The 22,502-nt window shown below is 62.2% G+C and overlaps 2 protein-coding genes across 9 annotated transcripts; one reads left to right on the forward strand and one right to left on the reverse strand.

The window, feature by feature from the left end:
* Positions 1-251: 251 nt before the first annotated feature.
* ST3GAL2 (ST3 beta-galactoside alpha-2,3-sialyltransferase 2) lies at positions 252-13,990 on the reverse strand. 4 transcript variants are annotated; one of them, XM_075040402.1, is made up of 8 exons: positions 13,867-13,990; positions 5,469-5,754; positions 4,960-5,385; positions 4,620-4,813; positions 3,991-4,170; positions 3,770-3,815; positions 3,477-3,596; positions 252-3,156 (listed from the first exon to the last, which is right to left on the reverse strand). In XM_075040402.1, exons 3-8 carry the CDS (start codon positions 5,290-5,292, stop codon positions 2,983-2,985), a joined length of 1,047 nt encoding a protein of 348 aa, XP_074896503.1. In that variant the 5' UTR covers positions 5,293-5,385; positions 5,469-5,754; positions 13,867-13,990; the 3' UTR covers positions 252-2,982. The 4 variants fall into 4 exon arrangements, with proteins under 4 accessions (XP_074896503.1, XP_074896506.1, XP_074896505.1 ...); XM_075040405.1 differs by having other exon boundaries at positions 4,960-5,400; XM_075040404.1 differs by lacking the exon at positions 13,867-13,990 and adding an exon at positions 11,731-13,432.
* A 653-nt stretch (positions 13,991-14,643) lies between these two features.
* Positions 14,644-22,434, forward strand: FCSK (fucose kinase). Of its 5 annotated transcripts, none has more exons than XR_012652231.1 (23): positions 14,644-14,742; positions 14,829-14,986; positions 15,083-15,133; positions 15,215-15,340; positions 15,544-15,616; positions 15,905-16,002; positions 16,152-16,232; positions 16,322-16,441; positions 16,624-16,765; positions 17,013-17,140; positions 17,243-17,344; positions 17,778-17,948; positions 18,022-18,089; positions 18,251-18,621; positions 18,876-19,086; positions 19,182-19,348; positions 19,425-19,652; positions 19,807-19,950; positions 20,125-20,244; positions 20,319-20,506; positions 20,705-20,764; positions 21,338-21,561; positions 21,800-22,434. XR_012652231.1 is itself a non-coding variant. In XM_075040406.1 (23 exons), the coding sequence occupies exons 1-23, from the start codon at positions 14,673-14,675 to the stop codon at positions 21,914-21,916; spliced, it is 3,258 nt and encodes a 1,085-aa protein (XP_074896507.1). In that variant the 5' UTR covers positions 14,644-14,672; the 3' UTR covers positions 21,917-22,434. The 5 variants fall into 5 exon arrangements, 4 of the variants coding, with proteins under 4 accessions (XP_074896507.1, XP_074896508.1, XP_074896510.1 ...); XM_075040406.1 differs by having other exon boundaries at positions 20,705-20,804; XM_075040407.1 differs by having other exon boundaries at positions 17,246-17,344; positions 20,705-20,804.
* The last annotated feature ends 68 nt before the right edge of the window (positions 22,435-22,502 follow it).

A 22,502-nucleotide genomic window follows, 5' to 3' on the forward strand; every position in this document is an offset into this window, starting at 1 on the left:
TCAGGACTCTGCCACTGGGCACCCAGGTCAGCGTGGGGCCAGGTTCAGCTCCTGCTCCGGCAGACGGACGCTAATCACAGCCAGTGGCTGATGTCAGCCCAGATACAGCCCAGTCGGAGAGGACAGCAGAGCATCTTCTCGGCCCCAGCAACCCTCCTGCTCCCTTTCCCTCCTCTCCCAACCCCACTGACGCCTGGTCTTGGGTGCAGGCAAAGGCATAGCAGGCAGGACTACTGGAAGGAAAACATAGAGCGATTCTGATGCATGTTTTTTATTGACTTTTAAAAAAAAAAAAAGTTTTAAGACAGTTGTGTGCAGAAGTGCCCATGTACACAGAGGCTACGGGCGAAGCCACCTGCCTGCTCCTAGCTCTAGGTCAGAGCAACGGGTCTCTCCCTCTCCTGGCGGAGCGGGAGGCGACGGGCGCTCGATCAGGCACCGCGTGATGAAGACTACCTCTGCCAGGTGGGCAAGCCTGGGCACCTCCTCCCTGCCTGCCCCCCTGCCTGTAGCCTCTGCCTACATCTCCTCTAGGTACAGTACAGTGGTGCTCCTCCTTGGTGGCGCGCCTGTGGCCCCCTCCCCGCCAGGCATGCAGCATGCTCCTCGTGCATGGGGCTGGCAGCCACTCTGCGAGAGAAACAGAAGGGGTCGCGAGTCCTAGCGGGACAGCTTAAATAATAATAATAAAAATAATAATCATAATAATTAAAAAAAAAGGGGGGGGGGGCTAGGGGAAGGAAGTTAGCCAAAAAAAAAAATAGGGCAGCAAGGAGCCGTGAGCGCGCCCTTCGCCGGATGCCGGCCCTGTGCTGCTGGCGGGTTTGGTACCTGGCGCCTTTGCTCACCCTGTGATTGTCTGGTCTGGCTCTGCTCAGCTGGGACAGGAACTGGTCCAGCCTCATCACACTGGATTTGGCCTCTCCAGCCACCAGAGTGGTGGCCTGGATGCATCCCTCTTCCCCCCGCAGCACTTCCCAGCTAAGATCCAGCCTGGCGCAAGGAGGGAAGCAAGGTACGACTGCTAGATAAATCGGCCAAGCCCCTACCACCGGTGCGGGTGCGGGCACAGCCCGGCATAGCCGACAGGAGATGGTCAAGGCACTCGTTGCTCATGGGTTTGTGTTTTTTTATTTTTCTTCCCCTAAAAAAAAACAACCCAGGAAGGTGGAGACTGAGGCTTGCTGCACCCTGCCTCTGCATCCCGGGGTTCAGAGCTGGCCGTGGCGGTCGCAGGCAGGCTGCTCGTGCCAGAGTGGCACCGCTTCTACCAAAACCCACCACAAAACTCAGGGCTTCAAAGCCCTGCAGACAGAAAAGATGAATTTGCCCAGCCCAGGAGATGCACAATGCCTGTTCCAGGTGACCCAAACCCTCATGTTTCACGATTGCAGAGAGAGAAACCTCAAAAAAAAAGGGAGGAAAACCCTGAAAAACAACGAAACTGAAGCAGAGAAACAGGTAAGAGGCTGCTACAGAAAAGCCAGATACAAAAGGGTAAAAAAAACCCTCCAAGCCCAAAAAAACCTAGGGTGATTGTTACCCAAGTAACTATTGCAAAGAGGTGGTGTAGGCAGGGCTTCCCCTGGCCGGACTCCAGCACCGCAACCCCTGCCATAGTCTTGGCATGTTGGGGCTTGTGCTGCCGCGGTGCCAGGCAGGCATCATCGTCACCAGCTGTGCAGGCAGAGGGTCCCTCTCTGGGGGAACTTTGCCGTGATTGCCTTTTTCTTGAGCTTTTCATATCTACTAAAAAAAAAAAAACAACCCAAAACTAACCCACCCGCCTGATTGACCCAAAGAAAGTGGTTTTAATTACACCTCTGGGGAGGCAGTTTCCTTCTGCAGCACCTCGTCCCATGCTGCAGGGCAGCCTGTCCAGCCCGAAAAGCCCCCGGCGACCCTGAGGGCACCGGCTGTACCAGACCGGTGTAAACCAAGCCCCACCCTCACAAACGGAGCAAAGACTTTGGGATTTCAGCTTCTCACCAGAGCTGTCTGTTTATAGCAACACAAAAGCACGGTTCATTCACCCACTAAAGCTATCTCTAATCTGGTTTTTCCCAGCCTGAAAGTTGAAGGGAAATCACGTCTCCATCCCTCCGGTGGGGCTGGACCCCCACCGTTGCATTCCACATCCCTCGAGCACCCTGCGAGGGAGCCCGGCCAGAGGGACCGGGCTGCAGATCCTGCGGATTTCTTAGCTGCCTTTTGCACGGTCGCCCCTGACATTCGTCCTACCCTTCTTCCTCAATCTTCAGGTAGAGAAGAGGGGATGCTCAGCCCCGAAGCTGGGGTTCCTCTCCATCTCCCAGCCTGGCTGTGCCAGCAGCCACCAGCCTGCAGTGGAGCATCGGCGACGGTCGGCTTCCCGTGGCTGCCAGCTCCCTGCGATGGGTCCATGCGCTTGCAGCCGCGCTGGGACCTGCTTGTGTGCCGGGAGCCTCCCCTGGGGAAGCGACGGTGGCGGCTGCCCCAGGTGGGTAAAAAAAAAAAAAAAAAATCAAGGAAGAAAGAAGCAGCTGGTTCCACTGGCGAGGCTGCTCAGCCGCCATGTCTCCCTTGGCCCAGACGCAATGCTTGGGTGCTCCCCAAAGTCACCTGGCTTTGGGGGGGGTGGGTGGGTGGGTTTTTGTCTTTTTTTTTAAAAAGAGCAGCATTTGGTTTGACTGTAAAGAAATGTGAGGCGGATGCCCCCACCGCCCGGTCAGTCGCTGATTGTGTTTACAAATCCTTTCTCAGCTGGGTTTCTTAATAATAATAATAATAATAATTAAAAAAAAGCAAAAAGTCTCCTTTAGCTCTGAACCTGATTGGCTGCTGGAGGCACCAAATATCGCCGGGGGCGGCTCTGTTGGTGGTGCGGGGCCGCACTGCCCACCCAGCGCTCATCGCCCGAGAACACCGGGGAGACCCTCGCCGCCTGCCCCCACGGGCAGCCGGGACCCAGCTGGCGCAGGGGAGCCGGAGGAGACGCAGCCCTCAGTTCCCCCGGTAAACCTCGATCTTGCTGGTTTTAGCCAGCATGTCGATGATGTGCGCCTCAAAGTCGGCGTCGTGCACCCCCGTCTTCCTGAACTCCCCGGCGTAGCGGTTGTTCTCCCAGTAGTGGTGCCAGTTGCCCCGGCTGTCAGCGCCGAACCCAAAGACGTTCACCTGCAGCAGTGAGGAGGGGGGTAAGCCAGCCCTGACCCCCCTCTGCCAGGCTGGGGACCCCCTCGACCGAGGACCCGCCATGCTGCTGGGGGGATTTCGCACCGTGCCAAAGGCATACATCCCTCTACACAGCCTTCCCACCAGTCGAGGGTGCCCATCACCATCGTGCTAAGCAACGGGAGCAAGAGAAACTGCTGCAGTTGGACCCAAAGAAGCCTCCTCCCTCCTTAATCCTGCAAGGTTCAGGATCCCAGCAAACCCACCGCATGCCAGCTGGGACCCCACAGCCCAGAGGAGGACCCCGAGGAGCCATCACCCACCTCGTCGCAGACGTGGAGGGCAAAGAAGAGCACCAGCATGCCAGTGGAGGGGTAGCGCCCGTGGTGCTCCGTCCAGCGGTCGTGGATGTACTTGAAGAAGGCAGGATTGTAGATCTGCACCTGGGAGGACAGGCTGGGGTTAGTGCCGGAGTCCTGGCCACGCTCCCTTCACCATCGGCACCCCAGGAAGGAGCACCAAAATGTATGTGGGGACCCTGGGGGAAGATGGGGTGATGGGGGCCGTGGCCAAACGGGTGTTCATCACAGCGGTTGGGACAAGCCCCCCCCCTTACCTTTTCTTTGTCCACCCGCAGAAAAGGTTTCACGGGTGCGTACGTGCTGGGAAAAAAGCAGAGGCAGGTGAGCTCCTGGGGGTCCTGCGCACCCCCAACCCCAGCCCGAGCTGCCAAGGGACCAGTGCCGGGGGATGTTCTGGGAGGGAGGAACAGATGGATCCCCACCGCTCCCAGGGGACCTGCCAGCCTGGTGCTGCCGGTGCTCGCCAGATACTTACAACCTGATCTGGCCGGTGGACAGGGCACTGGCGATCCAGAGCAGGTCCAGGGTTTTGAAGGGCACCAGCACGAAGCTGACGTTGGCAGGCAGGTTCTTGGCACTCTCGGGGTACATGAAATGGTGTGTGGTCCGACCGCCCACGTCGCCCTCAAAACCCACCGTAGGGGCCTGGTTCATCCTGGGGAGAGAGCGGGGAAGGTGGCACCCCCTTCCCAGCCACCCTGTCCCTTACAGATGACACGGGTGTCCCCCACCAGCTGTTGAACGCTGCTGAGGAGCAGTATCCCAGCCTGCTGGTGCTCAGGGTGCTAGCGTGAGCTGAGGGTCCCCCCAGCCAGCCCAGGGGGGGTGGCAGAGGCAGGACGCGCTCCTACCCATCCCAGCACCCGGCAGGACCCGCAGTGGGCTCCTTGACCAAGCAACCGGAGTCGGGCTGTGGCCATTGCGTACAGCACAGGGACAACTGCCCTGGCATCTCCTAACCCACAGCAGACCGGAGAGACGCCGCTGCGGTGCACAGTGGGATCTCAGCATCCGCCGGTGCTGCCAGCATCGCCCCGTGCCTCTGTGCTGCCCGTGGAGCTGAGCGGGCGGGGAGCGTCCCTGGCAGTAGTCCCCTGCCCTCACCGCATGACGAAGTCATGCCCGTCGATCTCTGGCCCGTAGCCGGAGCCACGCAGGTTGCCCGAGTTGCCGACCACGGCGCAGCGGCGGCAGCGGTGTGGGTCGCGGGAGCGGTAGGGATCCTCGCCCGGCACGATCTGGAAGAGCTTGCTCAGGACCTCGTGGGTGTTGTGGGACTTGAACTGGGGCTGCAGCATCTGCGGGGGGGAGGAGGGTGGGGGGCATCAGCCAGCAGCCCCCTTCTCGCCGGCGGAGGAGAAAGCTGCGCTCTCCGTGGCCGGAGGACATCACGGCGTGCCCCAGGGCTGGGGGACACATGGGGGCGGCCCATCCCCTCGCTCACCATCCACCACCTCTGGACATCGGGCGGCAGGTCCATGTTCTCCTTGGTCCACACCGGGGAGACGGTGCCATCGTAGCGCCCGTCAAACCAGTCGGTAGCCCCGGCCTCCTCGGCCGGGCAGCGGCGGCAGGTGCAGCCCCGGGGGTACGGCCCCCCCTTGCTGAGCCGCTGCATGCCAGCGTAGCCGGGCACCAGCTTCACCCGGTGAATGCTGCCCAGCCCGCCGGGGTCCAGGTAGGCGATGCTGTGGTGGGAGTAGGTGAAGAGGAGGGACATGACGAAGACGAGCAGGAAGGCGGTCGAGAGGAAGCAGAAGCGCAATGAGCACTTCATGGTCGGCGGGCGGCTGAGCCGGGGAGGGCGCCCGCTCCGGCATAGGGCTCGGGCATAGGGCGCGGGATGGCGTCAGCCGGCCAGCGAGGCTCCCTGTGGGACCGAGAGCTTTAAATCACCGTGGCGGCAGCAGAGATGCAGAGCTCCCGCCTTGAGCCGCCGTGCCGGGCTCCTACCTGCTGGGCTGCAGCTTTCCATCCGCGTGGTCCGGCCGTGGCGAGGGCCCCTGGCGGCTCCACGTGCCGGGTAGAGAGCATCTGCTGCCAGCCGCAGCGGCACGGGAGTCCGGCACAGCTCGGCACACCGGCCTCAGCCGCAGCACCGCGCCTCGGCGGCTCCTCCGGGTCCTGGCCCCAGCTGGCTCTCGGCTGCGACGGTGCTCATCGTCCCCGGGGTTTAGCTGATCCGCTGGCACGCTGCCCTTTACCGCTGGCTCGGGAGCACAGCCATGATGATACTGGCCTGGAGCAGGAAGGAGGGGACAGCGCGTTAAGGGACAGCGATGCACACGGCAGAAGCGGGGGGCAAACCGGAGGAGGGTGCCCGGTTTGGTTATTCCCCACCGAGTTTTGCAAAATGCCACCCAGCCCGTCCCCGGCATGGGGCTGCGAGGGGACAAGCAGGCGCAGGGTGCAAAGAGAGCCGAGATGCCAGCATCGCCTGGCTGCGCCGGCTCCTCGCCAGCGGTGCCGGGGGAGCTCCCGGCAGCTCCCAGGCTGTCCCTTCCCTACCTCTGCCAGACAAAGGCTTAGCCATGAACTTGCCTCCAGAGCTGAACAAGCGGCTCCTTTTTGTAGGCTCAATCCTTCTTCTCTATCAAGCCACAAGCAGCCCCTCCAAAACCCTCTTCACTGGCTGCCGCCGCCACCAAAACAAGCGGGAAACAGGCGTTTCGCAGCCCGACGGGCACCCCGGGTACTGACGCCGGCAGCTGTCCCCCCCTCTGCGTGGCAGTGTCCCTCGGGGAAGGTCACCCGCTCACTCGTGATCCCGGTGGGCAAAAATAGCTGGGGCAGAGTTGCCGGCGCCTGCGCCTGGGGAAGTATGGCTGAGCCCCCCAAGCCGGGGGGGGGAGGGGGGCAAAGCCAGAACCCCCCTCCTCAGCCCCCTTCCCCCCCCCCCCCAAAAGCCTGACACACCCCCCCCCCTCCTTTTAACACAGCGCTGAGCTGGGGCAGGATCCATCACCCCGGGCAGACAGAGATATGACCCCCCTGGGGCTTTTTGTGGAGGGGGATGGTAGGGCAGGACCCCCCCCAAGGCCAAACCCTGCAGCAGCGTTGCCTCCGCAGCTCAGCCCTGGCCCTAATTAGGCCAGCGCCGAGGCCGGCAGCACTAATTAGGAGCTGGCGGGCACCAGGGATGCCTCTTTCCTATAAAAAAAAATCCTCTGGATGATGCCAGATTTCTTACCGGGGGTGGAGGCTGCTGAGCTCCTTGCCAGGTTGGGGGAGACCTAAGCATGGACCCCCTGTCCCTTCTCCCCCCCCCCAGCCCATCACACTGCAGGCACGGATGGCTTCTGCCCAAATCATTAACCCACTGTCAAATATTTGCCCAAGCGGCAACAGTCTCTAGAGGAAAGAGTCAGAAAATGGGTGCACGTCCCAGGCATGATCGTTGTCCGAGTCTTTTCCCTGGCTCAGGGGGGTTTTAATACACCTACACGGCCCATGCGTGGCCAGCAAGCGACTGCAATGACTTTCTTGGGTTGCTGCCAGCGGAAAAAGCAGGGGTGGTTGTTAAAGGGAGGGTTTACATCTAGGGGAGTTTGGGACAAAGCCAGTAGAAAAGCTATAACCCCCCCCAGATGCACAACGCTGGAAGGTTTTGGAGGTAAAAGGTGATTTGGGGCTCTTTTTAGCTGCAACGTGGCACGGCCAACAAGCAGGATGGGCCAATCCCCCTTCCCCTGCTCCCGCCGCTCTCCATCCCACGGGGCTTTTTAAAGGCTAAAGGAAATCGGTTATCACGTGCTCGTGGTATTTTTGTTCCCGGTGAAAGGGGGAAAAAAATCCCTTTCCGGCTCCCCAGCTCAGTCTGGGTCCTGCCTGCCACATCCCAGCCCCGCCAGCATCTGGAGCGCATTTTGCACAGCCCCATCCTGGGGCCTCCCAGAGCTGCCCCTGACCGCAGACAGGGAAAAAACCCATCCTCCAGCCCAGCTCACGCGTGTTAAAGCATCCTTAAATACCAGCGGCTTATTTGAGTCATCATTTTCCTAGTAGGGGCTGGCGGCTATTTCCATCTGCACTGGTCCTTATAGACCCCAGCAGAGACACGGCACCTACACGTCCATACATACCCCAGCATTAACCGTACCCTCCTTGCCAGCTCCCAAAGTCAAACCCAGCCTGCCTCTGCCAACTAAAGCCCCGACAGCCAGGGGCATCACAGAGCCTCTTTGCACCAGGTTTTGATGTTTCCTTCTTAAAATAACAGGGGATTTCGGGATTTCTTCTGAGGTGAGCAAGCCTGGCAACTCAGCAATACGATTACATACACTCCTACTCCCAAATTCATCACCAGGTCTCCTTAATTGCCTCCTGAAGACCACATGATCATCAAACATGAGTTTCTTTTTGATTGCAAGAGAAAACGAAGCGAGGCTATTAAAAGGTCCCGGCAAATCGCTCCACTGCTTTTACAGTTGGATGATTTTTCCAATCATATAATCTTTCCTTTCAGGATGAATGCTGGAGCAATGCGACCCGACAGCCCCAGGACCTGGAGGATGCCTTCCCCTTCCCCATCAGCTGTAATGCCACCAGACACATCCCCACCTGGCTTTTTTAGGTCTTGTTGGCTTTGTTTGCTCATTTCTAAGATATCCCGAGGTTGTTGGCACTGATTTCCTTGCCAGTAAGTGACAGGCTGGGTGCGGGAAGGAGCCGTCACTGGGAGATGGGATGTTACCCCTCTTGGGGCTGGGAGAGAAGGGGAGCAGAGGCAGGGCTGCTGCTCCTCCCGGGGATGCTGGGGCTGAAAATTCCCCCCGGGAGTCCCCAGGAAATGCACCCCTGGGTGTCCAGGTGCCACCCATCCCATTGTCCCTGTGCAGGGACATCACCTCTGCCACCGCCGAACCATGGACCGGGTGCCAGAGCAGCACCCGGCTTTTGCTGGTGGACAAGGAGGAAGTGCGCAGGGACCTCCCCGCCCCAGAATGGCATCCCTCCTACTGTCTTGGGTGGAAAAAATGAGATTTTAGGGGGTTTATTTTTTTCAACAGGGAAGGGAGTGGACAGGAGTCGAGTTTTCTCCCACCTCCTTCAGCCCCAGGCAGAAAGAAATGCTGTGCGGTGATTTGCCTTACCTGGCGGTTTCAGGCTGGGGTTCGGTGAGTGGGATTACTACAAAAATTCATAAAACTGCTCATATTTGCTTTTTTCCATGGCCCGAGCGGTTGCCCGAGGTTGCAGCCCCTCCAGGCGCTGCTTTAGCCAGGGAGTGTGCCCAAGAGAGCGCCCGCTCGCCTCTGCCGGGGCCGTCAGCTCACATTAACTGGGAATGGCGAGCAGGAATCTGCCAAGGGCAGCGCGGGAAGGGACAATACTCCCATCCTTCTGCATTACTTGGCTTCCAAAGCCAAACCGAGACCCGGCAAGAAAAGCACGGTTAATTAAAAAGGTCCTTTCCTGCGTCACTCATCCAGAGGGATCACATTTTCCCTTGATTTTTTTTTTCCCTCCCTGGAAGCTGGATGGGAGAGGGAGCAGGGAGCAAACCCAGTGTTGGTATGAGGGTGTTTCTCCCCACCGTTAAGCGATGCCATGAGATTGATGGCCGGCGGTAGCTGGGCACCAGGTATTAACAGGAGAAGCCAATTTCATGGGTTAAGCCATCGCCACACCCCGACAGCAGCGAGGACCCAGTAACTTATTCTTCATCCTTTTAATTAATCATACTCTTATCAGCCAGCTCAATCAGCTAATGGAGCCGAGTTAATTGGGTTTCCCATGCTTTAAAGCCTCCTCGCACCCCTGGCTGGCAACGACAGCAATTTCCTTGTGCCTGGCATCCGGAGGGGTTATTTTGGGCTCATCCCTCAGTGCTGGGATGGGGCCAGGAAAGACCGCGGGAGGCCAAATCCCCAGTGCAGAGCTGGGATGGAGCCAGCCACCAACCGAGGCCATTTCCTACGGGATTTGGGGGCGCAGGAGAGGTCCCAGCAGTGGGAAAGCTCGGAAAGGGATGCTCCCACCCTTGCCGGTGGATGGGGCTCGCAGGGACTGCTCTAGCAGCATCCCAAGGCCCTGGGCTCAACCGCAACACGGTGGGGACCCTGTGGGCACCCGCTTCAGTCCAAACACCCTGCACTGCCCGACAGGGCAATGTTGGGTGCGGGGGGCTTCAGCTGCAGAGCCCATCTGGCTGTCCTCTCCCCCCAAAACCGCATGCTGGCAGAAGCAGCCGAGGCAGCCGACCGCCCCCGCAGCTCACATGCACGGACTCATCGGGACAAGCGAGCCACGTGCGCCAGCCCACGCGGCTGATGCCCCCCGTCCCTAAGAAGGGACGCTGCTTGGCCATCTGCCAGTGCCGCTTCCCCCCCCTCAGCCCCCCGGCTCTCCCCGAGCTGTCGCAGGGAAAAGGGGACCCCCAGCCCCTGCGCTCCAAGGGGGGTTGATAAGCCCAAGGCCACGCTCGCTGCGGGAGCGGCAGCCTTCTCCCCGAGGCGGGACAGGCGGGGAGGGGAGGGGGACTCGCCGCTCAGGCTGGTATAGCGGGGAGACTCTGTGTGTCCCCGGGCCCCAAATGCCTGCAGAGCCGGCCAGAGCCGAGGGCCAGACCCAGGCCTGCTGCCCTGCACCCCCAGGCACCTACCCCAGAGCCCCCAGTTTGCACCAACTGCCTCAGCTGCTGTGTACCATCAAGCCACCAGACTGGGTACTACCGGGTCGGGTACCACCGAGCCACCGGCTCGAGTACCACCAGGTCAGGTACTCGGGTGCCACCGGGCCACTCGGTTGGGTACCATGAGATCGGGTACCGCTGAGCCACCAGGTCAGGTACCGCCAGGTCAGGTACCACCAAACCTCCAGGTCACGTTCCACCACATCAAGTACCACTGGGTCAGGTACCACCGGGTCAGGCACCACCAAGCTGGGTCCCACCGAGCAGCCGGGCTCGGGGCTGGCTAGCAGGTGGGGGTGCCAGCCAGCCCCCAGCAGAGCAGAGGAGGCAGAGCCCAGGGCTCACCACCCCACGCTGCCTCCTCCTCTCCCCTGTCCTCCCACCAATTCCCCATAGCAAAGCCACCAGGCCCTGCGGGGAGCCGGCTGCCTGCCGCCAGCCACATTTCCATCTCGTCCTCCCACAGCGACAAGCTGGGGTCAGCGGGGCCTGCCCGGTCCGTGCCCCCCTCCATGCCTGCTGCAGCATGGCTGCACCCCACGAACACCCCCAAATTGGTGTGTCCCCCCCCCCATCCTCAGCCACCTGAAAAGATGCAGCCATGGTGGGTACGTGCATGCTCCCCAGCAAGGGCAGGTCCCCGCTCACCCTCCAATGCCGGCACCCTGCGAGCCACCACTGCCGGCAGCACCCCGAGCCTCTCTGCCGGCCACCATGGCATCTGGGAAGGAACCGCTCCCCCTCCACCACCGTGGCTTGTTTTACCAGCCCTCGCCCGTTAGGTTCTTGCTCAATGCCTCACTGGGAAAATATGTGCAGGAGTGAAGGTCGGGCAGACGCCGTGCTGGGGAGGCACCGCCGCCGCTCCCGGCCATGGCCTTTTGCCCAGGGAAGGTGAGGAGGGGCATGGGGCCCCCCTCTGCCTCGCTGTCCCCCTCCCTGGGGCTTGGCAGCATCAAGGATGGGAGGCGGTGGAAACCCAAAGGTTTTCAAGGGCTGGTTGATGGGTGCTGTGACCCAAAGCCCCCGCTCTCTCCCCCGGGACAGTGCCTGAGCAGAGAACTGCAAACTCGGTGCATGCTGCGGGGTGGCTTGGTAAAACCGCTCAGGGTTTGCTCTGCTTGCGGACAGCACTGAGAGGCCGTTGAACTCATTAGGAAAATTGTACCTATGAGATTTCATCACAGGGATGTTACAAAAGCTATCAATCCCAGCACAGCCCAGTTGCTGCCAGGGACTCCCATTAAATGTAAAGTTAGAGCAGCTTCACTGGCGAGGGAACCCGACTTCTCCTCTCCGTTAAGCTGGGGCTCTGCTCTGACACTCAGGGAGAAGGGGGAGCATTCGCATTTTCCTAATTAGCCCAATTACCACTGCAGATTGAAAGTCCCTTGCTGGCGGCACGGTGGCACCCGGAGCAAAGTGACTGCAGCTTGCTCTGGTTTCCCGAGAGCGACTGTTGTGGGGGTTATTTTAGAGCCCATCACTGAACTATTCATTCAATAAGAAAGAAATAAAGATCCATGTATCACACATGCATATATATATATATAAAAAAATAAATTGTTTATAAATATTCACCTTTCATCCATGTGCGGTTTTGGGGGTATCTTTGGGAACTTTGCTGTGGAGCTGGGGCCCAAATCTCTTGCAGTCTCCAGAAGAGCTTTCAGGAGATGCCGATGGCAAAGAGTGACGTGGAGCCGAGAGATCCCCCCGGAGCCTGATGCGGAGCCCAGCAGGGCAGGGGCAGAAGGTTCCCAGCCTCTCCCGCCACATCCCAAGCCCCCGGGGACTGGCGGGCACCAATAAAACACAGCTCGCTGAGAAGCACCAAAGCCAGCCGAGTCGCCGGAGAGCAATTAGCAGTTTGCACTCTTTCTTGCAAGAATTAAATGCAACGGCAGGAGATGAAAGCCATTAAGACGCCGGGACCTTGGCGTGGGCCAAGCCAGGCAGCATCCAGCGTGCCGAGAGCCGGCGGGGAAACCATTGTGCCCTCAGTGCTGCCGGAGCCTTTTGCTGAAAAGCGGCAGTTTGGAGCTTGTTTGGGCATGAAAATTCAAGCCTGAGTCGGTTCCCTCTGGTGTGCGGCTGCCGGGGCTCTCCCCGCCTGCTCTCCCTGCCTGCTCTCCCTTGCCCGCCTTCGGCACCGGCGAGGCGTGGGTGGGTGAGCGGAGCGCGTCTTGCCTTTCCCGAGAACCGCCATGAGCTCCTCGGAGGAAAGGGAAACGCTTTTGACAGGCAGCTGCCGCACGCAACCGGCAGCGGGGCTGCTCCTTGCTGCCAGATGGGGACAGACAGACAGACAGACGGGCACACGCATGGCTGGGGTGGGCACGGCAGCCAACGCAGGCCCCCCCCGCCCCATGCTTCACTGTTGTGGATGTGACATCTGGCTCCGATAAAAGGGGAAGAAAAAGGAACACCAAGCCCAAGGCGCTGAGCAACTTCCCGTCCCGCTCACCACCCTGGCCGGGATTCTCGGGGCGGTGCTGGAAACGGGGGAGCCCCTGGCCCCTGGCCCAGCAGGGGACCCCCAGATAAGGGGGGGCAAAACTGCCTCCGCCAGCTCGAAGGCCAGCTGTCTTCCCAGAGGGAAGCTCAACAAGTTTGGGGGGTTTTGGTGTTATTTGGTTTCACCCAGCCATGTTTTTCGCTCATCAGGGAACGTGGCCTTTCCTCCAGACCAAGCTCGCCCACTGCCTAAGCGCCATCCTCCCCCCCCCAAAAAAAACCCCTCCTGCTGGGATGGGGAGCCCTCGCTCTGGGGAAATATTTGGGAGCTTTGCAATAAGTGTTCCGGCTCCGCAGCTGGAGCCCGAGCAAAACCTCGCCTTCCCCCTGTGCCAGCGGCACCCAAGCCCCTGACGTCTGTGGGGACCCCACGCATTGCCAGGCCCTAAAATCCTGGCTCCGGCACCAATCCCGCTCCGACAGCCAAGCCTCGGCCGGGGAAACACCCCGCAACGCCGGGCCAGGCGCACACCCCGGCAGGTCGGACGCCGATGGGATCCCACGCCAACACCCGTGCTGGCACCCCGGAGACACAGACACGGGCGAGGGACCTTTCCCTGCTCGGTGACACAGTTTTCCACCCCTGTCCCCAGGGACACTCGTATCGGGTTTGTGAAATCCTGGCTGCCGCTACCCGGGCACGGGACGCCGTGTGTCACGCAGCCGCGTGTCACGCTGCTGCCGAGGGACCTTACCCGCACGCTGGCACTGGTGGGGACTGGGGCTACCCGCAGCCAGCCCTCCCAGCCCGGTCCCCTCTGTGGCCACCTCAGCTCTGTCCCCCAGCATCCCCCCGGGGTCTGGGTCCCCGCAGCACACCCCCCTCCCCTCCCCTCCCCTCCCCTCCCGAGAAGGGGCAGCATCCCTCAGCCCCAGCCCTGGCACCCCTTGCCAAGGGGCAAGCATCCTCCCCGGACAGCACCCTGGGGGTCGCACCCCAGGGCTGTGGCTACTGCATCCTCCCCGGGGCCAGCACCGCAGGGCCCGGGCCAGCGCATCCTCCCGGGGCTGAATCCAGCGCATCCCGGGTGCCCGATCCCCGAGGCCAGCACCGAGCGCCGGGACCAGCACCCGGCCAGCCTCCCCCGGCCGCAGCCCGCCATTCCGCGCCCCCCCCCCCCTCCGCCCCTGGGACCGGCCCCCCGAACCGGGTCGTGCCCGCATCCCCTCCCGCCCCGGCCCCGCTCCCCGCCGCCGTACCTGCCTGGGCTCCGGCATGCCCCCGCCGCCGGGCGCACCCGGGCCCGCCGCCGCCGCCGCCCCCCGCGCCGCGCCGCGCCCTCCGCGCCGTGCGGGGCCGCGCCGTGCGGGGCGGGGGGAGAAGGGCGGGGGGGCCGGGCCCGGCAGCCTGGGAGATGTAGTTCCTCGGCCGCCCGCCGCCCGGCGGGGTCTGTGGGACTTGCAGGAGGCGAGCGGCGCCGCTCCGCGCCCGGCGCACCGGCATCTCCGGTATCTACCCCGGTACACAACCCGGGATATCGGTACCGCTCGGTGTCCGCCCCGATACCCACCCCGGCACCTACCGGGCACCCGCCAGCCGCCCGCCCCGGCACCCAGATCGGCGTCTACCGGGCACCGGCACCCACCGCCCGCACCTGGGAGACCCCCCGACTCCGCCGGAGAGCCCCTGCGAGGAGCCGGACTGAGGCCGGGTGGGCTCATGACAGGGGTGACCCAGGGCACTTGGGGGTGCGCGCCACCGCCGGCGCCCATTTTGGGGCAGAAAAACGTCAAAACCCCCATTCCCCCTTTACGAGCCCCTCGGGGAGGGCGTGTGTGGGGGGGCGTGGGGGAAACAACGCCGGGACAGGGGGTGCACTGTGCCTTTAAGCGGCCGGGGCCTGTCCGGCTGCGCAGTGCACGCTGGGAGATGTAGTCCCTCACTAACGAGCCTCCCGCAGCGGGTGCCGGGACGCAGGAGGGAGCTGGACTACATCTCCCAGCAGGCTCCGCGGCCGCCACTCAGGGGACGGGAGGGAGCGTCGCCGGGGCGGCCGGGCGCGGCCATGGCGGCGGAGTGGAGCGTCGTCCTCCTCACCTGCCAGCGCGGCGGCTGCGTCTCCGCCTTCCAGCGAGGCAAGCGGCGGGGCTGGCGCTCGCCCTCTCCCCTCGGCGGGGCGGGGGGTGCCAGCCCTCAGCGCCGCCGGCCTCTCGCTTGGCAGAGCTGGAGGCCCGCCGGCTGAGGGGAGGCCTGGGCCCGCGCCCCCCCCCGCTCCTCCTGGCCGTGGAGGACCCCTGGGCCCGCCTGGGCAGCGGCGGGGCCACCCTCAACGCCTTGCTGGTGGCGGCCGAGCACCTCAGCGCCCGGGCGGGCTGCACGGTGAGGAGCTTTCTCCCGGCTGGCGAGGCCGGGGGGGGGGGGGAAGCGGGGTGACCGTCCCCTCCCCGCTGAGCATCCCCTGCTCTGCCCTCCCAGGTGGTGACCTCCGACGTCCTGAGGGAAGCCCGCATCCTCATTCTGCACATGGTGAGAGCCGACCGGCAGCCCAGCTTGGGACCCCTCCATCACACCCTCTCCCTCCCTGTGACACCCTCCTGTCCCCCCCAGGGCCGCGACTTCTCCTTCGACGACTGTGGCCGGGCCTTCACCTGCCTGCCCGTGGAGGAGCCCGGCGCCCTGGCCGAAGCTCTGGTCTGCAACCTGGACAGCCTGCTGGGGACCATGACGCACCGGGTCTGTGTGTGGCCTGTGGGATGGGGCCCTGGGCTTGTGCTGTGCGATGCTGGGCACCCTGGCGTGGGGGAGGGTTTGGCTCACCCTGAAGCCTTCAGGGTGCCCTTAGTGGGCTCCTAGCGGGGCAGGAAGGGTGCTGGGTGCCCCACAAGGGCTGGGCCCCTTCTGTGCGATCGCTGGGCATGTGGCCCTTCTCTCGACAGCTCTGTGTGGGCTCCCCGCCTGGTGTGTGGGTCTGCAGCACTGACATGCTCCTCACCGTGCCCTCGGCACCAGGTGAGTGGGTGCCAGCCTTGCGTCCAGCACCCCCTTTGGCTTGGGACAGGGGTCGGAGCTTGCAGTGGCACAGCTGGCTCAGCCTGCGCTGTGCTCCCATGAGGGTGCGGATGCTTGGGCATTGCTGACCCATGTGTGGTTGGGAGCATCTGTTGTGCCTCCAGCAAGGTGGCCAAGGCCGGACACTGCTGTCACCACCTCTGCCGTGGGCTTGGTTTTCAGGCAGTTGTGCCCAGTGTGGGTATGTTCACTGCCCCAGCGAGCACTGGTCTCTGTCCCTCTCCCTAGGGATTGACTGGGACGGCTTCCAGGGCGTCAGAGTGATCGCGGTGCCCGGGAGCCAGATGTATGCCAGGAACCATGGGGTCTACCTCACCGATGAGCAGGTTGGTAGCAGCTCGCCCTTCAAGGGACATCCCTTGGAGGTGCAGGGGTCCTCACTCCTTTGGTCCCTTGGGTGCTGGGGTCCCAGCCCTGCCGTGGCTGCTTGGCTTGGGGCTTCCCAAAGAGCTCATCAGGGTGGTCTCACTCCCAGGGGCTGGTGCGCGACATCATCTACAAAGGCACGGAGGCCCAGATCCGGCAGTGTGCGGGGCCTGACGGCACCGTCCCACTGGTATGGCATGACTCGGGTGTCGGTGGCCCTGCCAGCCCCATCCCTTGTGTCACCATAGCTGTGGCCTCAGCCCCACTGTGCCCTAGCAGGTCTGCGGGGTGGTTTTCTTCTCCTCGGATGCTGCCGAGCAGCTTCTGGCCACCCACGTCATCCCTCCTCTGGACGCCTGCACCTACATGGGGCTAGACTCGGGGGCACCACCCATCCAGGTGACAGCCCCTCCGCGGGGGATGGGACCCATTGCTCCATGGGTGCTGCTGCTGGGAATCTCTATAGCGTCTCTTTGCCCACACACTGCCAGATTTGGGTGGGAGAGGTGGTGGGAGGGGAGAACCCAGCAGCAGGGTGGGGGCCAGCCTGGCTGCACCCGACAGGTCCCTTCTCTCCCCAGCTCTCCCTTTTCTTTGACATTGTGCTGTGCATGGCAAGGGGGATGACAGAGGAGGATTTTGTGAAGGGTGGTGGTGACGCCAGTGCGAGGAGTGCCCGCTCCGTGCTGTGGACAGCTCTCCGTGCCTTCCCTCTTAGCATGGGTGAGTGATGCTGTGGTGGGTGCATGTGACATGACCCATCCCTGAGCCCTCTTTGCCTGCGTGGGGAGAGATGGGGTGGTCAGGGCTTGGCATCTGGCTGTTTCTCCCCACAACTGCGGGTCCCCGGATCTTCTCTCCCCACCTCTTCAAGTGGGGATGTTCGGCCTGGCTGCCCTTGGCTTATGTGAGTATCAGGCACACCCACATTTGCCTTCAGTATGCTGACAGCTCTCCTGCCCCTCTGCAGCCTGCATTCCCGACGCGTCCTATGACTACATGACCATGTCTGCAAGCGACCACATCCGCAGCCTGACGCTCCTGCCCGGCTCTGCCAGCCACCTCCGCTTCTGCAAAACAGCGCATTCCCACGTGGATGTATGTCCTTTCATGCCCAGCCTTGCTCACGCATGATTTTTGGGGATTGTTCTGGGCTGTGTGGCCAGACCCTGGTCCCACGTGCCTCTGTGCCCCTGGCAGCAGCCCTGTCTCCTGGAGGATGGCTCTTCAGTCACGAACTGCCTGCTGGAAGGAGCCGTGCGGCTGGCGGCTGGCAGTGTCATCCAGCATTGTCACCTCCAGGTATGTGGCTGGGGCGGGGGTGACCCTGAGTTCTCAGTGCACTGAACGGGCAGGAGGGTGAGGTGGCCCTGGCTGGGATGGGGACCAATGTCTGTGAGATTCAAGGTGCCCTTTCGGCTGGTGCTGTGGACCCTGGTGGCTGTCACCCTCCCCAGGCAAGGGGAGGAGGCTGTTACTACTGGGCTGTCCCTCTCCTTGGGGGCTCTGTCATGGCTGTGAGCCCTAGAGGCCATTGCCTGGCCTGAATTTCTGCAGTCCATGTCCCTGTAGCCCCGTGACAAAGCAGAGTGTGCTCCTCTGGCACCTGGCTCCTGCTGGCCCCAGCTTGTCACCCAGGGTGGTTTTCCCCTTCTGAGGTTGGGAATCTGGCTCTGGTTTGGGGGCTGCTCTGGGACCAGCCATGCCACTCGGGGCCCTGTTACTTCTTCTGTAGGGTCCCCTGGAGATCGGTCCTGGCTGCCTCCTCTCAGGCCTCGCTGTAGGCTCCTCGCCAGCCCTGCAGGGCTGTCTGCTGCGCGACATTGTCCTGCAGGGCCACCATGTTCGGCTGCGTGACCTGCCCTGTCGTGTATTCACTCTCACTGGCCGCCTCGATGACTGGCAGGTATGGGGGCGGTGAGGTGGCACGAGGCTCCTCGCAAAGCTGGGGTGTAACTGGCCCCTCCGTCTCCCTGCAGAGCCCTGCCGAAGAGGCCACCTACCTGAACATGCCCTGGCCTGAGTTTTTCCATCGGACGGGCATACGGTAGGTGCCATGTGCCAGGATGGGACAGGAGACCCAGGTCCCCTGGGGATGGCTGCATTGGGAGGTGTCACGGCCACCCCAACCCATCTTGCATTCCGGCTCCCCTCCTGGAAGGTGTCCTCGCGCCCCAGGGTGGTGCTGACGGGCTGTCCCTCCATCAGGGAAGGGGACCTTTGGGATGCTGAGACACCGCAGAGGAGCCGCTGCCTGCTCAGTGCCCGGCTCTTCCCGGTGCTGCACGCCTCCGAAGCGCTGGGGCTGGACGACGTGCTGTGGCTGCTGGCCCCAGCGGCAGTGGCTGGCAAGCGGCTGGCGTGCTGGCGGACGGCCTGGCGCATGTCCTGGCAGGAGCTGCTGCCCTGCCTGGACAAGGCGGCGGAGTTGGGAGCCCGCCGGGCCCTCTTCTTCCTGCAGGGCCAGCGCAAGGTGCGGACGGTGCTGCTGGGGCGCCAGGACAGCAGCCTCCTGCCGCTTGCCCGCAGTGCCGTCCACGAGGGCTACCATGAGGCTGTGCTGGGCACGCTGGACGAGGGTGAGCTAGACTCGCAAGAGCTGTGTCTTGCATCTCTGGGAATCAGGGCTGTTTGGTGCTCCCCACCCCCTCCAATGACGCCACCCCCCCATTGCAAGATCCCGTGGGGGTGCACCCCCAGGGCATCCGACAGGCCAGGGTGGGTGCGAGCCATGTGAGTCCCGCTCCCCTGGAGCTGGCTTATCGCAGAAGCGGGCTGGTTTGGGGTGACCTGCAGCCTGGCTGTGGCTTTGCAGCCTCCTTTTATTTTCTAGTTGCCTCTACGGCTGGTGACGCTGGCATTGCAGCACGGGCGCTTGCCTGCATTGCCGAGGTCCTGGGCTGCATGGCACGAGGGGAAGGGGGCTTGCGGAGCGGGCCCGCTGCTAACAGGGAGTGGGCCTCGGCTTTTGGGCGCCTGGAGAGTGGGGACATTGCTGGCGGTGTCCGGGAACTGGCTGCCGAGCGGCAGAAGTGGATGAGCAGGTGAGGCTGGGGCTGGTGAGCAGCAGGGCCCCCATCCCAGGCATCGGCGCAGTCAAGGAGCCGAGGCGGTGGGCTCAGTGTCCCTCTCTTCCCAGGCCGGCTCTGCTGGTGAGAGCAGCTCGGCATTACGAGGGGGCAGAGCAAATCCTCGTCCGGCAGGCAGTGATGTCCTCGTGCCAGTTTGTCACAGTGGGGCAGGTGGAGCTGCCACCCTTGGGGCACTGGGTGCAGGTGGCGTGTCCGGCCCGCCTGGACCTCTCTGGTGAGCGCATTCCCCCAGCCAGATGACCCATGTCTCGCCCTTGTGACGTTGGGGAGCTGATGGTGAGCCTTGGCAGGCGGCTGGAGTGACACCCCCCCCATCACGTATGAGCACGGGGGGGCCGTGGTGGACGTGGCAGTGCTGGTGGATGGGTGCCGGCCCATTGGTGCCCGGGTGCGGCGCATTAGCGAGCCAGAGCTGCGCCTCGTCAGCCTTGGCGGGACGTCACGGAGTGAGGCAGTGTCCGAGCTGGTGTGCCGAGAGCTGGAGCACTTGCAGGATTACTGCCAGCCGCACGCGCCAGGTGAGGTGTCACCAGCTGCACAGCCTGGCTCTGTACGTGTGATAACCCCTTAGTGTCCTGACCCCATGGTGCCAGGGTAGCCCTTTTTGGGCACGATGGGGTGAGGGAGCAGCTAGCGCAGTGGGCGTCAGCTTTGCTTTCTTTTTGTTTTCAGGAGCCTTGCTCAAAGCTGCCTTCATCTGCACTCAGGTCGTGCAGTTCCCCTCGCAGAAACCCCTGCAGACCCAGCTGATGGAGAGCTTCGGGGGTGGGTTTGAGGTGCACACCTGGTCCAAGCTGCCCCACGGGTCTGGCCTTGGTAAGTCTGCAGGGAAAGGGCTGGGGAGTCCCTCGCTGGTGCCAGGGAGTCCCTTCTGCTGCCAGCACTGGGATGGAGCATCCCCCTTGCTGCCCCATGGCAGGGAGCCCAGCCCCAGCTGTCACAGGCACGTGCGGTGCCTTGCTGCCCTGGCCCTGCCTGTGCTCCCTGCAGGTACCAGCAGCATCCTGGCAGGAGCGGTGATGGCATCGCTGTACCGGGCGGCCGGGAAGGCTGCCAGCACCGAGTCCCTCATCCACGCTGTGCTGCACCTGGAACAGAGGCTCACGACAGGTAGCAGTTGGGGGGAGCAGCCAGCCCACAGGGAGGGGAGCTGTGACGGTGGCTGAGGACCCTCTGCCCTGCAGGCGGTGGTTGGCAGGACCAGGTGGGTGGGCTCGTGCCCGGCATCAAAATTGGGAGATCGAAGGCCCAGCTGCCGCTCAGGGTGGAGGTGGAGAAGATCCCGGTGCCCGACAGTTTTACCCAGACCCTCAACAATCACTTGCTGCTGGTGTACACGGGGAAGACTCGCCTGGCCCGCAACCTGCTCCAGGTAACGCCTGGGTGCCCCTGGGTGCTGCAGGCTCTGGCCTCTGCTCCCCCTGTGGCCTTTGGTGCCTGTCCCCTTTGCTGGTGCAGAGCTTTGCCACCCCAACGGGAGCTGGCACCAAAGGCTGCGGGTGCAGCATTACCTCCCTGGGTGCTGCTGGAGCCAGGAGGATGGCGACAGGGTCGTTCTGGCCTCTTGCAGGACGTGGTGAGGAACTGGTATGCCAGGCTGCCCTCCACCGTGCAAAATGCTGACGCGCTGGTGAGCAACGCCGAGGAGTGTGCCCAGGCCTTGAGGCAAGGTGTGAGCCCCCTTTCCTGGGTCAGGCCAACCCTTTTAACGACTGAAGAAACACAGACTTCCTTGGGGAGACTCTGTGCAGTCCCAGGGATGAAAAGGCTGGGGGGTTGCAGGCTCCTGCAGCTGCAGAAGTCTCAGATCTTCCCACTGGCACGTTACAGGCAATGCCCCAAAATTCAGGCTTGAGTGAAGATTTGAGGAAGGCGGGGTTAGACATGCCAAGTCTAGTTGATTTTCTGTGAGCCATCCGTGATGGGGCTGGGGGCCATGCCTAACCTGTGTGGTGGATTCATTTGGTCTTTAGCTGCTGGGATGCTGTGGAGGGGAAGCCGGAGCATTAAAGCAAGCAAATTCCCCCATGGAGGATTAAAAAATAAACAGCAACATAACAGCTGGGTTTGCTTGCTTGGCAGGCAGAGCTGGGAGGAATTGGGTAGATGAGAAGGCGGAATTTATCTTGGGCTGAGCAGGAAAGGCAGGGACAGGTTTCTGTCTCTTGAGCAAGAAATAGAGGCAAATAGTTTGCCCCTGCAGGTAACCTGCCGCTCATCGGCAAGTGTCTGGACCGCTACTGGCAGCAGAAGAAATGCATGGCCCCTGGGTGCGAGCCACTGGCCGTCGGGCGCATGATGGCTGCTCTGCGGCCCTACGTCTACGGGCAGTGCTTGGCTGGGGCTGGTGGCGGTGGCTTCCTTTACGTCTTAACCAAAGTCCCTCGGCAGAAGGAGGCTTTGCACCAAATTCTAGCAAAAACCGAGGTGAGATATGAGCTCCCAGGCGGTTCACTGTCACAGGTGGCTTCCAGATGCTCGCTTTATATAGCGCAAGCCCTAGAAGCATCTCGCCCCACTACGAGTGGGATGAGATTGCTTGTCCCCTTAGCCTTCCCCAGGACCTTGGAGGTGAGAACAGGTCCCTTGCTGGCTCCTGCCCCAACCTGTAACTGTTTTTTTTTGTTGTTTGTTTGGTTTTTTTTGTTGTTTGTTTGTTTTCTAGGGACTGGGCAACTTCAGCATCCACAGCATCACAGTGGACACCAGCGGCTTCTCTGTGGAGGTTGTGGGATGTGATCTGAAGGACAGTGCTCACCCTGGAGAGGACATGGCTGTGTGAAGGCCTTCAGCCCTGACCCACTCCCAGCAGATACGCAGAGCAAGGGAGGGAGCAGCCAGCTGCCTTCCAAAGCAGGGAAATCCTCACTGCTTCTCTAAAGCTCCTTCAGCCAGCTCCAGCAGGTGCCTTAGGTCTCAATGTGGCCTTTTTGTGCTGCTACATGCCCCAAAAGCCACAGGGGCTGGACAAGCTGTGACGAGCTGGGCAGGCAAAACCATCCCTGGAGGGTGGTCCTGCTGGAAGCACAGTTTGCTAGGGCCTCCAGGCTGATTTGGGGGTTCACTCCAGTTTTCGTGGTTCTCCAAAGGGAAAAGTATAGCATTTGTGATGCTGCCTCTAGCAGGAATCTTCATGCTCTTCCAGCAGCATAGGCCCGTGCTGTCTGTTTGGCGTGCAATGCTCCTGCACCAAGGATGCACCCAGATGTGGAATCAAGTCCCTCTCCCATGCTGAGAGAATATTTCTGCAGCGAGTTACTAGTCCCTGCAGCCTCATGGAATAAAAAAAGCTTGTTCCCAGTATGTGTTTATGCCCCTCTGTCCCTAGCAGGGCTCCTCCCTCCCCGCAGGATAGCAAGGGCCCAGCC

The sequence above is a fragment of the Buteo buteo genome, chromosome 11 (assembly GCF_964188355.1).
Source record: "Buteo buteo chromosome 11, bButBut1.hap1.1, whole genome shotgun sequence".
Lineage (NCBI taxonomy): Eukaryota > Metazoa > Chordata > Aves > Accipitriformes > Accipitridae > Buteo > Buteo buteo.

Bases quoted from the DNA above. Each gene is read 5' to 3' on its own strand.
- ST3GAL2 (XM_075040402.1), bottom strand. From the start codon at position 5,292: ATGAAGTGCTCATTGCGCTTCTGCTTCCTCTCGACCGCCTTCCTGCTC. The intron at 3,816-3,990 runs GTAAGTATCTGG...CTTTTTTCCCAG, and splicing joins TCCACCGGCCAGATCAGGTT to CACGTACGCACCCGTGAAAC. The intron at 3,157-3,476 runs GTGGGTGATGGC...TCACTGCTGCAG, and splicing joins CCCTCCACGTCTGCGACGAG to GTGAACGTCTTTGGGTTCGG.
- FCSK (XM_075040406.1), top strand. From the start codon at position 14,673: ATGGCGGCGGAGTGGAGCGTCGTCCTCCTCACCTGCCAGCGCGGCGGC. The intron at 18,090-18,250 runs GTAGGTGCCATG...TCCCTCCATCAG, and splicing joins TTCCATCGGACGGGCATACG to GGAAGGGGACCTTTGGGATG. The intron at 19,951-20,124 runs GTAAGTCTGCAG...TGCTCCCTGCAG, and splicing joins GCCCCACGGGTCTGGCCTTG to GTACCAGCAGCATCCTGGCA.